We start from the raw sequence: 14,994 nt of genomic DNA, 5'->3' as shown, positions 1-14,994 counted from the left end.
AATGACTATGGGGGTGGTCTGCTATTTATAGGCTGGAGAATGAGCTCAGGAGAAGGTATATGTCGTGGGTTACAAGCAGTAGCTGTCCTGGGTGCCCCATGCAACCAATTGGAGAGAGATTGGTGTGCAGCCACAAATCTGTCCAATTAAAACAAGTTTTGTGGCCATCCACCAATTCAACCAATAGGACATAAGAAAGAGCTGCTTGGAGGATTCTCCAGTAAAGGAGTAACACATGTCTAGCTTCCTAAGGAAGTAGACAAGCAACTGCATCCTCCAGAAGCTTCCGGATATGCTTAACACATCGTAGATGGGCCCGAATGGACCGTATTTAAATCCCGAACGTGTTATAAGCTGATCCAAGCTGGCGGAAATGTTTCTCCTAGACAAAAACCTAGATTTCTTAGACCAAAACATTTCTAAATTAACTCTAAGGTCATTCTTATCTTAAGGCCTTATAATAAATTTCGAATAAATTTTCTCGTCCGACTAGGACGTTCTAGGCCGAACCGCGAGCATTGTCAATCCACTAAACTTCCTGAATAATTTATTTCTTCTGATGGAAAACTATTCTAAGACTTTCAAAATTTTCTTATGTACCTTGGGATCCACACACATCCACGGGAAAAGATCAATCCGACTTCCACTTACTTGAGTAATTTTCTCGGCTGTTACAAGATTATTCCTTGTCTGCGTTTTACTCTTTAAAGAGGGTTATTACAACCGTACTCCGCCTTCCTAGGCAAGACTACTACCGATACCTGTTTGGATTTCACATTCTGCAGCTCGGAAGCTGGCAACTATCGAGTTATTATGATGTATTCTACTTCTGCGGGAAGTCACTGACATGCTTTGAGGGTGCTAGTGTGGGTGTTATAACCCAAGTGCCAGGCGTACGCTGCTTTCCACGTCTGGAGAAGCAGGATTTAGATTGCTCCCTGTATTTCACAGTACTTTTGCATTGAGTATATACCATGTGTTCCCTGCATCATGTAGCTCGTAGTGTTTTAATGCATGTACTTTTCACATTGGTACTTAGGGGACCCAGATGCGCCTTAGGCTGCATAGGGGTTTTAGGTAGTTTTTACAGCATACTCAGGCTTGCGCATACCCATTCCTGCTTTATGTCTCATACCCGTTTTGATTCTTTGTGGGCGTACCAATTTTGTGAGGGTTGGCTAGGATCAGAGGTCTCGGTAGACCTGATCCAGCTCGTATGCCACTTTAAGTATAATGATTTCCTCTCTGCTTTTATAGTCGGAACTATTTTATTATAAGCTTTGTCCGGAGACGTTTAGCATACATAGGAGTAGGAAATCATGATGCATAATAGTATATAGTAGTATAGAAATCATAATCCGGAGACCGTATTCAAAATGATAGGCTTTGAGGTGCAGGGCATTCCAGCAGTTGGGTTGTATTTTACCTTTGCTATCTTGCAGCCTGTAGGCGCCTGCTCTCCGCACCTCGATGACCTTATAGGGTCCTTCCCACCCTAGGTGAGTTTCCCCATTATTTTTTTCTGCTCGTCGTAGGACCCAGTCCCCTTGCTGGAAGGTTATGGTTCTGACTTTCTTGTACGTCCTGGCGACGTCTTGCTGGTAAGACCAGTTTCTCATTCGAGCGGCCTCTTTTTTTTCGTCGAGCAGGTCAAGGCTTAGCGCTATTAGCTCGTTATTCTCCTTCTGAGATGTAGATCGGGAGACCATTGTTCTTACGTGCATCTATTCAGGTACAATGGCCTCAGAGCCGTAGACTAGCGAGTAGGGGGTTTCCCATGTTGCTCATTTAGGAGTGGTCCGGTAGGCCCAGAGGACTCCGTGTAGTTCCTCCTCCCACTTCCCGTGAGAGCCCTCCAGTCGCTTTTTAAGCATGTTGACCACTGTTTTGTTCGTGGACTCTGCTTGTCCGTTAGACTGGGGTGTCAAGGTGTGGCGAAAGTTAATTTTATGCCCCAGTCCTTGCAGAACTCCTTGAAGTTGTGGCTCGTGAACTGGGGTTCATTGCCGGTGACGATCTCGTGGGGGACCCCGAAGCGAGTGATTACGTAGGTCCACAGGACCTTGGGGATCTGGAGATTTGTTATGCGGCTGAGTGCTTGTGCTTCGACCCACTTGGAGAAGTAGTCAGTGACTATCAGAAGGAAGACCTTCTGCCCCGGCGCCATAGGGAATTTCCCTACTATATCCATGCCCCACGTTTTGAAGGGCTATGGTGAGCTTATGGACTTGAGGTTCTCCAGGGGAAGCTTAGAAACTGGAGCGTGCCTTTGGCATTGGTCACAGTGCTTGGCTTGTCTGTCGGTGTCGGCGGCCATCGATGGCCAATCGTAACTGGCCCTTCTGGCTCTTAGCACCAGGCTCCAACCGCTAGAGTGGGATCTACAATCTCCTTCATGTAGTTCTACAAGGATTCTAGCGGGCACTCGGGGTGTGACACACCTCAGATACAGACCAGAGAAAGATCTCCGGGACAGCTTCTCCTAGGAGATACAGTACCTAGCGGCTTGCTTTTTGATCTTTCTGGCCTCGCTACAGTCTTCCGGGAGGATATCGGCCTCCAGGTACCAGATTAGGGGGGTCATCCAAGTTTCGCCTTCTTCGACGGCGGATACCTCCTCTGATGGGGGTTCCTCCATGGTAGCTGGCCATTGAAGCACGAGCAAGGGGATACTGATCTGTCTATTCGTTTCAAGGGCGGACCCTAGATTAGCCAGGGCATCGGCTTGTGAATTCTGTTTCCGGGGGATTTGATTGAGCTTGCAGCTTTTGAACTTCTTGATTAGTCGCTGAGCGACCGCCAGATACTAGATAATGCTGTCGTCTTTTGCTTGGTACTCCCCTTGTACCTGGTTGATTATCAGCTGGGAGTCGGCGAAGACCTGGATGTTCTCTGCCCCCATTTGATGGGTTTAGGCCTGCGATTAGGGCCTCGTACTCGCTTTCGTTGTTGGTTGCTTTGAAGTTGCATCTCACTGCCCTTGAGGCTGTGTTCCCTTTTAGCGAGGTAAGCACTATCCCTACTCCAGCTCCTCTGATGTTGCTGGATCCATCAACGTGTAGGATCTATTCTACCTCTTGCTTCCATTCGCCTCGAAGGCGTACCTCCTGCTCCAGAGCTGGGAGCAAGGCAGGGGAGAATTCAGCCACGAAGTTTTCTAGGACCTGTGACTTTATAGCTGTGGCGGGTCAAAATATTACATCGTAGTACCATAGTTCTCCAGCCCATTTGGCTAGGCGTCCGGAGACTTCTGGTTTATGGAGAACCAACTTTACAAGGAAGGAGGTACCAACCACGATTGGATGAGCCTGGAAGTAGGGTCGGAGCTTACGAGCAGCGGCAATCAGGGATAAGGCCAGCTTTTCTAGGTGGCTATTTTTGGAGAAAAATACCCCGGTATCATTTCCTCCAGCCTCCAGGCAGGACCCAGACCCTCGGGTCCCTGATAAGGGAATGCTCCAGGTCCCCGCTAGAAGGAACCCTGAGTTCGGTCCCTGGAACCGAGCTCCCTTCCAAGAAATGGAAAACTTCCGATAAGGAGAACCTTTCATATTTCCGAATATGGAAGAGTTTAACCTAATGAAACTGACTCCTAGACGACTATATAAGAGCTATCAAAACCCTAAAGCAAAGGAGCGACTTCTCTAATGCTTAGAGACTAGAGTTACACGGCTAGAATTAGGATTCTTACTCAATACCTTGTAATCTTGTTTGTTCTATCTAATAAAAGTCTCTTCAAGCCTGTCTCTTTATTATCCTCTCTAAATCCTCATGAAATACATACAAATACTCTTGGTTTATTAGCCTGTCCATCGTTCTGTAGTACTCATAAAGAGCCTACACAAAAATCCCCTAACAGTTCGGCGCTAGAAGGAGGGGAGTAATCTAACTATGTGATGGTGGCGGTGGATAAGCACGGCGAACCAGCTGAAGCTGCTCAAACGACTGCTGAGCTTCAAAAGCGAATAGACGGCCTGCAAGGCTAAATCACCGACATGCATCAAGCTCGGGCGACTACCGGAGAAAACCCCGAACTCTCTTCAGAAGTTCAAGGTCTGAAAGAGAAACTTGACGAACACTCCAAACAGCTGGAGCAAAGCGCCGAGGAGCTATGCCAGCTTCAGTCAGCGAACACTGTCCTCCGGGACCAGAACCAAGCCCTCAACACGCCAGGCAACAAGAAGGGTCGTTTCAACACCCAGGTCTGACCTATGGGAAATCTGAACACGCTCAGCACCGGAGGAGGTACCACCGACACGCCTCCTGCACCTACGGTAGCTGGGGCAACTCGGGAAGGGACCGAGAATCCTCAAATTCACGACCTGGAAGAGAGCGATTCCGAGCCGGAATCCAAGAAAGAAGCACCTGAGAGGACTCCAGCAACATAGTCCTCCATAACCGCCTACCTGGAGCAGATTTTCTCTAAGAGATTCGACCCCATGCAGTTCATGGTAGAAAGCCTACCAGGAGTACATCCCCCAAACCGGAGGAGCAACCCAGATTCCTACGCTGATACCCCCTTCGTGGAGGAAATCGCCTCAGTCGAGATGCCTAGAAAGTTTTCATTCCCCAACGTCAAGATGTATGATGGTACTGGCGACCGCGACGATCACATCGCGCAGTACAAGCAAAGGATTTTGGTGGTTGCACTCCCTAAGGAGTCCCGCGAAGCCACGATATGCAAAGGGTTCGGTTCCACTCTGATCGGACCTGCCTTGCAATGGTACATCAATCTTGCTACCAGGTCCATATCTTCCTTCGCAGGCCTGAGCGACAAATTCGTGGAGCAATTCGCAAGTAGTAGAAGCCTGGAGATGACTTCAGATGCTCTCTACGAGTCCTCCAGCATCGAGTGGAACACCCCTGTGAAACTACATAGCCCGCTTCAACCAGGAGAAAGTGGCGGTCCCCGAATTCAGCATCCCTCCCGCGATCTCTGCCTTCAAGAGAGGTCTGCTTTCAGATGGGGGGCTATACAAAGAGTTGACCATGTACCCTTGCAAGACCATGGAAGATGTGTTGTCGCGAGCCTGGGCGCAGGTGAAGTGGGAGGAAGATGTTGGTAGCCGTGCCAAGGCTCAACCAAAGCAGGACCAAAGGTCAGCCTGATCAGATCGAGGAGACCGAGAGGAAAGATCCTCAAAAGGATCCAAGAACGCTGGTAGTAGAAACATGGGCAGGTTCCAGTACCGGCCGCAAGAGAAAGAAGAAGGGATGTCGGTATCTACCTGGCCAGATATCTCCCATCTCTCAATATCAACACCCAAGCTAGTCATTGCACAGAGACAGATGGGCCAACAGGTCAAGTGGCCTCCAAAGATGACAGCACCTAACTCGTTCCGGAACCCGGAACTCTGGTGCAACTTCCATCGCGATCATGGCCACAAAACCGAAGATTGCATCGCCTTGAGGATCAAGGTCAACGAACTACTCCAAAAAGGGCATCTCCGAGAATTCCTCTCAGAGAAATCCAAGGCCCACCTCAGCAAAGAGATAGCAGGGAGATCCAAAGAAGCTGCACCAACCTCACCACGTCGCCAAAATCGGGTGATCCATGTCATATCCGGAGGCTCAGAAGTAAGCGGAGTGAGCCACGCAGCCGCAAAGAAAATCAGCCGAAACGTTAAGCATGGTCTGGAAACGAGCCAACCAAAGCGCCTACTTCTAGGCACCGACGAGATAAGCTTCACAGCTAAGGAGCAAGAGAAGATCCTAGCTCCCCACCATGATGCTCTAGTTATCTCTCTCACCGTAGCAAACTGCTTGGTAAAAATAATACTAGTAGACAACGGCAGCTCCAGCAACATTATCTTCCAGATGGCGTACCAAGATCTAGGGCTGGAGGAGAGCTCCCTGACATGCAAGGTAACCCCACTCATCGGGTTCAGCGGCGAGGTCAAGCAAACTGCCGGAGAGGTTATCCTCCCAGTATACGCTGAAGGAGTCAACATGTCCACCAAATTCTTGGTCGTAGATTGCCAATCGGCATAAAACATGATCTTATGACTACCCTAGATCCACGACATGGGAGCAGTCCCTTCGACCCTTAAAACATGATCTTATGACTACCCTAGATCCACGACATGATCTTAGTACTTAGGATTGCTATTTACATTTAAACCATAAAACAACAAACACTTAGAATTAATAATTTAACTAGATTTAATTGGTTCCCTAGCTTCTTGTGGATTCGATCCCTAAGTACTACAATTGAACCTCTTATTTGAGAGAGTAATTCACTCCTTAGGGTAATTTGAGTGGTATAAAATTTGCCGCTGTTGCCGGGGAGCTTTGATCACCATTAGATTTAGTGGTTAATAATTCTTTTCTTTTTCTTTACCCCCATTCTGACACAAAAATTTTTCTTGTCTTTTAAGGTGCATGCCCAGCAGTACCGGAAGCAACAAGAAAAAACACCTGTTATTCTTAGAAGATCCTGCTCACCTGGAACGCACGATCCGAAAAGATCAACGTTCCACATCGATCGACGTAGCAGATTTTACGTCGACTGATTCTTGCACCCACCCATCGACCGACACCCGACCTTCATCGTCGACCGATCTACCTCGTTCGACATCGATCGATTCTACACCGCGTACATCGATCGATCTTCAGTCCCGAAACATGGTTGCGATTGTTATTCTTAGACAGGATGAGAATGGAGACCTGTATGACCAGGATGGTCATCTGCATAATGCAACATGTCAGAAACTAGACTCTCAGGGGAATGTAATCTCTGATGCTGATGCTAGAGGAGCTGCTCAACCTGTAAAAGAGGCTGCTCCACCAAAGGCACTGGCCGACTACAATCGTCCAGACGAGTACTAAACCAACAGATCAGCTACTCGCCTTCCAGAGATTCAGAAGGAGAATTTCGAGCTGAAGCCTCAGTACTACACACTCGTGTCGCAGCTACCCTACTCTGGGTTACCGTACGAGCATCCTATGGACCATATGGAGAGGTTTGAGGATCTTATCACTGCTATTCGTATGGATGGAGTCCCTGAGGACTACCTATTGTGCAAGCTCTTCAAGTATACTCTGACTGGAGAAGCGATGCACTGGCAGCTACCCAAAAGATCTCTAAAATCCTGGGCCGACATCAACAATGCTTTCTTGCGAAACTTCTTTGATGAGGCGCGCGCTGAAGACTTGAGGAGCAAAATTGCTACATTCGCGCAGGAGACTGGAGAGTCTTTCAAAGATGCGTGGATCAGATTCAAGTTCTTCCAGCGAGACTGTTCACACCATGGATTCAATGAAGTGCAAATTGCTGAGCACTTTCTTCAGAGGTATCGCCTTGAGGTATCAGATGGCTCTTGATACAGCTAGCGAGGGAAACTTCAACACCAGGAATCCGGTGGAAGCTATGAGACTGATAGAAAATCTAGCAAACAGCAGCAGCACCAAGTACACTGACTTTGAAAGGAAGAAGTTTGCTGCATCCCTAGGAAAGGAGCAGATGGACGAAGTTAGAGCAAAGTTACATGTGGTTTATGAGCTTCTTAGGAAACAGGTCTGCTCAGCTAAAGGAGAAGTAGCTGTAGTCATGGAAGGAGAAGAAGATGTGAACTACATTGGAGGTACTGAATTTCATAGATCTGGAAACCAGGGTGGAAACAGAAACTCCTATGGCAATGGTCAGAGGAATAACCAGAGTTCATAGTTTCAGAAACATTTCAGCAACAACAGCAGAGGCTATGGAAACTCATACTACCAGAATCCACCACCACAGACTTAGGAAAGCAAGATTGAAGCAATGCTTGACAGAGTTCTAGAAGGAAAGCAGCAACTCACTGTGGATTTCAATGGGAAGATAGATTCTGCCTACAACAGTCTAAACACAAGAATTGAGACCTTAGGGACTCAAGTGAGGAAGCTTGAAATTCAAGTGGCTCAGACTAGAGACACTTTAAAGAGGCAAGAAGCCTTGGCTAGAGAGGTAGGAGTTGAGAAAGCAAAACACCACGTGAATGCAATCCTAGATGATGATTTCTGGCAAGTGGTGAAGTATGAGAAGCTTGGAGAAGGAGACTTCAAAGTTTAAAGATCCATGAGTTTTGGCGGATCTCAATGGTGTCGACCGATGTCAATGGATGCACATCGCTCGACAGACCAGGATGAAGATCGATTGACGGATTACTCTAGACATCGATCGACGTCATCTGCTGAATCGACTGCGGAGTGTAGTGCAGTTCGAATCATGACTCATGAGGAATTCACAGAAAATACCCTCACCCACCCTCCCCTTTCTACGTCAAAATCGATCGACCGATGAGCCAGCTGTCGATCGACAACGAGAGACCGACATCGATCGACCCCCCCTCACCTCCCATCGATCGACGGGCACCTCTCACCTACCGAGTGCGATTACCATCAATTGATATAACCGAATCAACGCACTCAGACCACCTCCTAAACCTTTAGCAAACTCACCTGAACCTACACCCAACCCTTCAGACACTACACCAGAGCCTATGCAAGTTGATGAGGCAACTGAGGGAAGAGTGTTAAGGAAAAGGAAGGAGAAGATTCCTAAACACCTTAAGAGGGAAGCTAATGATAAGGGGATGGATGGTTTCACTAAGAGAGTCCTCAGAATCCCAGTGGAGAAACATTTTGATGAAGTTTATTACACATACCGGCTATGGATGTTCTTCCGGGAGACTAAGGAAACTGAGGAGGACATCATGTTAGGGAAAGGATGAAACTAATGATCACATTGAAGAAGAAGAGTGATCCTGAGAAGTTTGCAATACCATGTCTGGTAAAGGGTATTGAATTTCCCCATGCACTTTGTGACACAGGAGCATCAGTCAGTATTCTACCTAAGGTTATGGCATACCAGCTGAGTCTGAAAATAGAGCCCTCATCAGAATCTTTCACCTTCGTGGATCTTTCATAAAGGAGCTGAGGAGGCATCATAAGAGACCTTTAGGTACAGATTGGTAATACCCTTGTCCCAGTAGATTTTCATGTCCTGGACATCAAGCTTAACTGGAACTCTTCACTTCTGCTTGGAAGAGTTTTCCTAGCTACAGTAGGAGCTGTATGTGACATGAACACCAACGGATTGTGTCTGACACTGATAGATCCAGACGTCCACTATGACCTAGTTCGAGTTGTGAGAGAACATGTCAACCTCGTGGAGCTTGGAAATGATCTTAGCTACATTGCAGCATGCCATTGTGGAGCAAAGTACGAAATCGACTACTCGGAATCGATCGACACTCACACTGTCACATCGATCGATTCCAATGAGTCACCAATGACCGATGAACGTTATTCCACGTCGCTCGACCGGAAGCAACCGGTAGACCACTTCACATCACCAGGTCAGTACTATCCAGACTTTGCCTTTCAACAACCCAACAAGAACGGACGAGATGACTATTCCATAGGCAGTTGGGCAGATAATGGATTCCATGAAAGTTTTGCAGTGGAGACTGTGATTCTTTCATCCATGAGGATCCTACTAAGGAGTATGATGAGGATTACTGGAAGGAAAGAGCTACAGAGATTGCTATGCAGGATGAAAGATATTCAACCGATTCCTTCAACAACACGCCACCACCATCGATCAAACATCATATACTCAGCATCGGTCGATTCCCACCCTCATCCAGCAAAACGATCTTCTTCATCGATCGACACCACAGCTGGTACATCGATCGATATTAAATCCGCCGCCTTAGAAAAGGAAAAAGGAAATATTCCAATTCCAAGTAGGTTTTCCAATACCTATATAAGGAGTTTTGCACCCCATATTACTTCTCACGAAACAGTAGCAGAAAAGATGAATGCTCCCACAAACCAATTCGAAGGAACATCCAGGAAGAGCATTTGATCCAAAAACCCTAATTCAGCAGACAAACGTCTACCATCGATTGATACACCAGTATCAACATCGATCGATTCTCATTCTAAACCTAAACTTTCTTTATCTACTAAAAAGAATATGAGTATTGATTATGACTTTCTATTGTTTGATGAAATTGGTATTTTCAGGGATCAAGATGGCCATGCAAGAGCTATGGATGGAAGGATTCTACGAGTATCCAGAGAGGACATAGCAGATGTTATTCAGTTGGCCAATGAAGTAGACAACATGTTTACGCAGCAATGCAACATTCCAGACAATAATCCAGCTGTTCCAGACGGAAATCCAAGAGCAAACACAACAGGAATTGGTTCACACCAAACGTGCAAACCTGTTAGCCATGCATCGATCGACAAAGTTGATTCTACATCGTTCGACAGGGTAACACCAACGTCGATCGATAAGACACCTTCACCATCGATCGATAGACGTTACGAATGTGGACGTCGCGCTTATGACAGCTATGGAGCTAGAAAGTTCAGATGGGAACATAAAGACGAATATGGAGTCTACAGAGACGAGTCTGGACATGCGAGGAGCGCAGCTGGTGAGATGATTCCTATTACCAAGGACAACATCAGGAAAATTTTGGAGATAGCATCCTTATTTGGAGAGGGTCATATATGTCTTCCAGAACATGCCACTTCCTTAACATCTACAAGACTGGCACCAGAGATCTACACCAAGGATGAAATCAATGAGATGGTGACTGGTATTTGTGGAGCTCAGGAAAAGTTAGGAGATGAACTCAAAAGACATTGGTAAATGAGACTTATCAGCCTTTGGACAGAGGTTACAATGATCTTTTCAGAAGTATGGCAGAGATGAGGACATAGATTGAGAGTATGCAGCACAGCCTTGAGAAGGAAGCTACGGCATCAACATCGATCGACGCCAACAAAGCAACATCGATCGACGTCAAGCCACAGACATCCCAGATTCCTGCAGAACCGGAAGGTTTGGCAGAGAAGAAAGATGAATGGGAGATCGCATACTTCAACACGAAGATTAATGACGTATACAACCCTCTCAACAACAACGTGGACTGGTTGAGCACGAGAATTGATCTGCTACAACAAGAACTGGACACCATTCGCATGAATGATCCACAACCAACCATATCGATCGATATCTCCAACATCACATCTGTTGGGGAAAAAATACTCCGGTATCATTTCCTCCAGCCTCCAGGCAGAACCCAGACCCCCGGGACCTCGATAAGGGAACATTCCAGGTCCTCGCTAGAGGAACCCTGAGTTCGGTCCCTGGAACCAAGCTCCCTTCCAAGAAATGGAAAACTTCCGATAAGGAGAACCTTCCATATTTCCGAATATGGAAGAGTTTAACCTAATTAAACTGACTCCTAGACAACTATATAAGGACTACTAAAACCCTAAAGCAAAGGATCGACTCCCCCAAGGCTTAGAGATTAAGGTAGACGGCTAGAACTAGGGTTTATCGGATCTTCTTTGTAACTTCTCTTGTTCTTGTTTCATCTAGGCAATAATACATCTCTTGAATCCTATCTCGTTATTATCCTCTCTAAATCCTCACGAAATACATACAAATATCCTTGGTTTACCAACTTGTCCAACGTTCCGTAGTACTCACAAAGAGCCTACACAAAAATCCCCTAACAATTTGGCGCTAGAAGGAGGGGAGTAATCTAACTACATGATGGTGGCGGTGGATGAGCACGGCGAACCAACTGAAGCTGCTCAAACGACAGCTGAGTTTCAAAAGCAAATAGACGGCCTGCAAAGCCAAATCACCGACATGCATCGAGCTCGGGAAACCACCGGGGAAAATCCCAACCTCTCTTCAGAAGTTCAAACAGCTGGACCAAAGCACCGAGAAACTAAGCCAGCTTCAGTCAGCAAATACTGTCCTCCGGGAACAGAACCAAGCCCTCAACGCGAAAGGCAACAAGAAGTGCCGTTTCAACACCCGGGTCCAGCTTATGGGAAATCTGAACAGGCCCCGCACCAGAGAATGTAATACCGACGCGCCTCCTGCAGCTGGGGCTACTCGAGAAGGGACCGAGGATCCTCAAATCCACGACCTGGAAGAGAGCGATTCCGAGCCGGAACTTGAGAAAGAAGCACCCGAGAGGACCGCAGCAACATAGTCCTCCATAACCGCCTATCTGGAGCAGATCTTCTTTAAATGATTAGACGCCATGCAGTCCATGGTGGAACGCCTACCAGGAGTAGCCCCCCTCCAATCCGGAGGAGCAATACAGATTCGTACGCCGATACCACCTTCGTGGAGGAAATCGCCTCAGTCGAGATGCCTAGAAAGTTCTCCTTCCCTAACATTAAGATGTATGACGGTACTAGCGACCCCGATGATCATATCGCGCAATAGAAGCAAAGGATGATGGCGGTTGCACTCTCTAAGAGTCCTGCGAAGCCACGATGTGCAAAGGTTTTGGTTCCACTCTTATCGGACCCGCCTTGCAATGGTACATTAATCTCCCTACCGGGTCCATATCTTCTTTCGCAAGCCTTAGCGACAAATTCGTGGAGCAATTCGCAAGCTGTAGGAGCCTGGAGAAGACTTCAGATGGTCTCTACGAGATCCTCCAGCATCGGGTGGAACCCAGCGAGATTACGTAGCCCGCTTCAACCAACAGAAAGTGGCGGTCCCCGAATGCAGCATCCCTACCGCAATCTCTGCCTTCAAGAGAGGTCTACTTCCATATGGGGGGGCTATACAAAGAATTGACCATGTACCTCTGCAAAACCATGGAGGATGTGCTGTCCCGAGCCTGGGCGCAGGTTAAGTGGGAGGAAGACGTTGCTAGCTGTGCCAAGGCTCAGCCAAAAACAGGACCGAAGGTTAGCCTGATCAGATCAAGGAGACCGAGAGGAAAGGTCCTCCTAGAAAGGATCCAAGAACTCTGGTAGTAGAAACATGGGCAGGTTCCAATACCGGCCTCAAGAGAAGGAGGAAGGGATGTCGGTTTCTACCTGGCATGATATCTCCCACCTCTCAATATCAACACCCGAGCTAGTAAACACACTGAGGCAGATGGGCCAACAGGTTAAGTGGCCTCCAAAAATGAAGGCACCTGACTCGTTCCGAAACACGGAACTCTGGTGCGACTTCCACCACGATCATGGCCATAAAACCAAAGACTGCATCGCCCTGAGGATCGAGGTCAACGAACTACTCCAAAAGGGGCATCTCCGAGAATTCCTCTCAGAGAAAGCCAAGGCCCACCTTGGCAAAGAAACACCAGGGAGATCCAAAGGAGCTACACCAGCCTCACCACCTCGCCAAGATCGGATGATTCATGTCATATTTGGAGGCTCAGAAGTGAGTGGAGTGAGCCACGCAGCCGCAAAGAAAAGCACCCGCAACGCTAATCACAATCTTGAAACAACCCAACCGAAGCATGTAGTCCTAAGCACCGACGAAATAAGCTTCACAGCTAAGGAGCAAGAGAATATCCTAGCTCCCCACCATGATGCTCTAGTCATCTCTCTCACCGTGGCAAACTGCTTGGTGAAAAGAATATTAGTGGACAATGGCAGCTCCAGCAACATTATCTTCCAGATGGCATACCAAAAACTAGGGCTTGAGGAAAGCACCCTGACGCGCACGGCAACACCGCTCATCGGATTCAGCGGTGAAATCAAGCAAAACCGCCGGAGAAGTTGTCCTCCCAGTATACGCTGAAGGGGTCAACATGTCTACCAAATTCATGGTTGTAGATTGTCAATCGGCATACAACATGATCCTGGGACGACCCTGGATTCACGACATGGGAGCAGTCCCTTCAACCCTTCAACAGATGATAAAGTTCCCTACACCCTGGGGCATCAGAATAATTATAGTAGACAAGGAGAACTCTCGATCTTGCTACCAAACCACCCTGAAGGGGAAGACCAAAGTCTTATAGCAATTACAGAGAAGACCTCAGACCCCGCGAACTCAGGGACATGAGGTCAATAACACAAGTAATGGGGGGTCGTTCCGGAGAAGGCGGACCCTGAACCCGAGGAATCTTCAGAGAACCTATGTCGACCGCTCCGCATGGTCTCCCCCGAATCCCTCCAAAGCTGCACCTGCTCGCAAGACCTTGCCCTCGCAGGACTCTCGTCCCCCGCCTCACATAGACAAAATCACCGAGAACCTTATCAAGTGTCAGCCAGTGGTCTCGTGGATAAACAAGTGGGGCACAAGTACTTCAAACAGACCCCCTCAGAGGGTACATCAGACGAATCCAGAACAAAGGACGTCTCGCAGACGCAGGACGGAGACACTCAGCCAAGCAGGAGACTTCCAGACCTGGTCGCTCCAGTGGATGAATGTGACTACACGCTTCATGGAAGTGCTGAAAACCTTTATGAACAGGAGAAAGTGGCCTCCGAACACAAAAAGCTCGGGCATGAAACGAGTCTCAACCATGGTCCCTAGACCCAAGAAGGAGGCAGAACCCTGCAGGAGAAGGAGGAACCCTCCAGCATGGATGCTCGTCCCAAAAGCATGTTAAACCTTGCAGATCACCTAGCAACAAGAGGTAAAACATGGCCTAACCACCGGGGTACCTTGCAAGCTGATATCTTGTACAGTCTCCGGACCATGATTTCTGTTAATTATTTTATCTATTATTTAAGCATTATGTTTTCCTACTCCTATGTACGCTGAAATGTCTACGGACAAAGCTTATATAATAAAATAGTTCCGACTATAAATGAGTAGTAGGAACGCCATAATACTTAAAGGGGCAAACAAGATCAGGTCCAAGAGACCTTCGAGCCTGGGCAACCCTCAATAATAAGTGGTACGACCACGAAAAAATAAAACGGGTATGAGATATAAGGTAGGAATGGGTCTGCGCAAGCAAGAGTATGCCGTCAATACTACCTAAAACCCCTGTATAGCCTCTGGCATATCGGGGTCCCAAACAAAAATACCACAAATGTGAAAGTACATGTATTAAAATGCTACGTGCTAGGATAATACAGGGGACACAAGGTATAATTGCCATTGAGCAAGTGAAAAAGTCCGGGAGCACCACATAATATTCTATTTCTCCAGGCGTGGAAAGTAGCAAAGCCTGGCACTTGGATTTTCACCCACACCAGCACCTTCTAAGTCTAATA

The 14,994-nt window shown here is 47.5% G+C and overlaps 2 protein-coding genes across 2 annotated transcripts; both read left to right on the top strand.

Annotated features, from left to right (window-relative positions):
• Positions 1-5,172: 5,172 nt before the first annotated feature.
• On the top strand, positions 5,173-5,991 carry LOC103848729. Its single transcript, XM_009125566.2, has one exon. The coding sequence runs from the start codon at positions 5,173-5,175 to the stop codon at positions 5,989-5,991; it is 819 nt and encodes a 272-aa protein (XP_009123814.2).
• A 6,805-nt stretch (positions 5,992-12,796) lies between these two features.
• Positions 12,797-13,564, top strand: LOC103848728. The gene has a single exon (XM_009125565.1). It carries the CDS (start codon positions 12,797-12,799, stop codon positions 13,562-13,564), a length of 768 nt encoding a protein of 255 aa, XP_009123813.1.
• Positions 13,565-14,994: the final 1,430 nt, after the last annotated feature.

The sequence above is a fragment of the Brassica rapa genome, chromosome A09, assembly GCF_000309985.2.
Source record: "Brassica rapa cultivar Chiifu-401-42 chromosome A09, CAAS_Brap_v3.01, whole genome shotgun sequence".
Classification (NCBI taxonomy): Eukaryota; Viridiplantae; Streptophyta; class Magnoliopsida; order Brassicales; family Brassicaceae; genus Brassica; species Brassica rapa.
The sequence above is the reverse complement of the archived record's forward strand: the minus strand, read 5'-3'. Positions and strand labels throughout refer to the sequence as shown.

What these genes read in the sequence shown, in the direction of transcription:
- LOC103848729 (XM_009125566.2), top strand. Translation starts at nt 5,173, where the DNA reads ATGGGCAGGTTCCAGTACCGGCCGCAAGAGAAAGAAGAAGGGATGTCG.
- LOC103848728 (XM_009125565.1), top strand. Translation starts at nt 12,797, where the DNA reads ATGGGCAGGTTCCAATACCGGCCTCAAGAGAAGGAGGAAGGGATGTCG.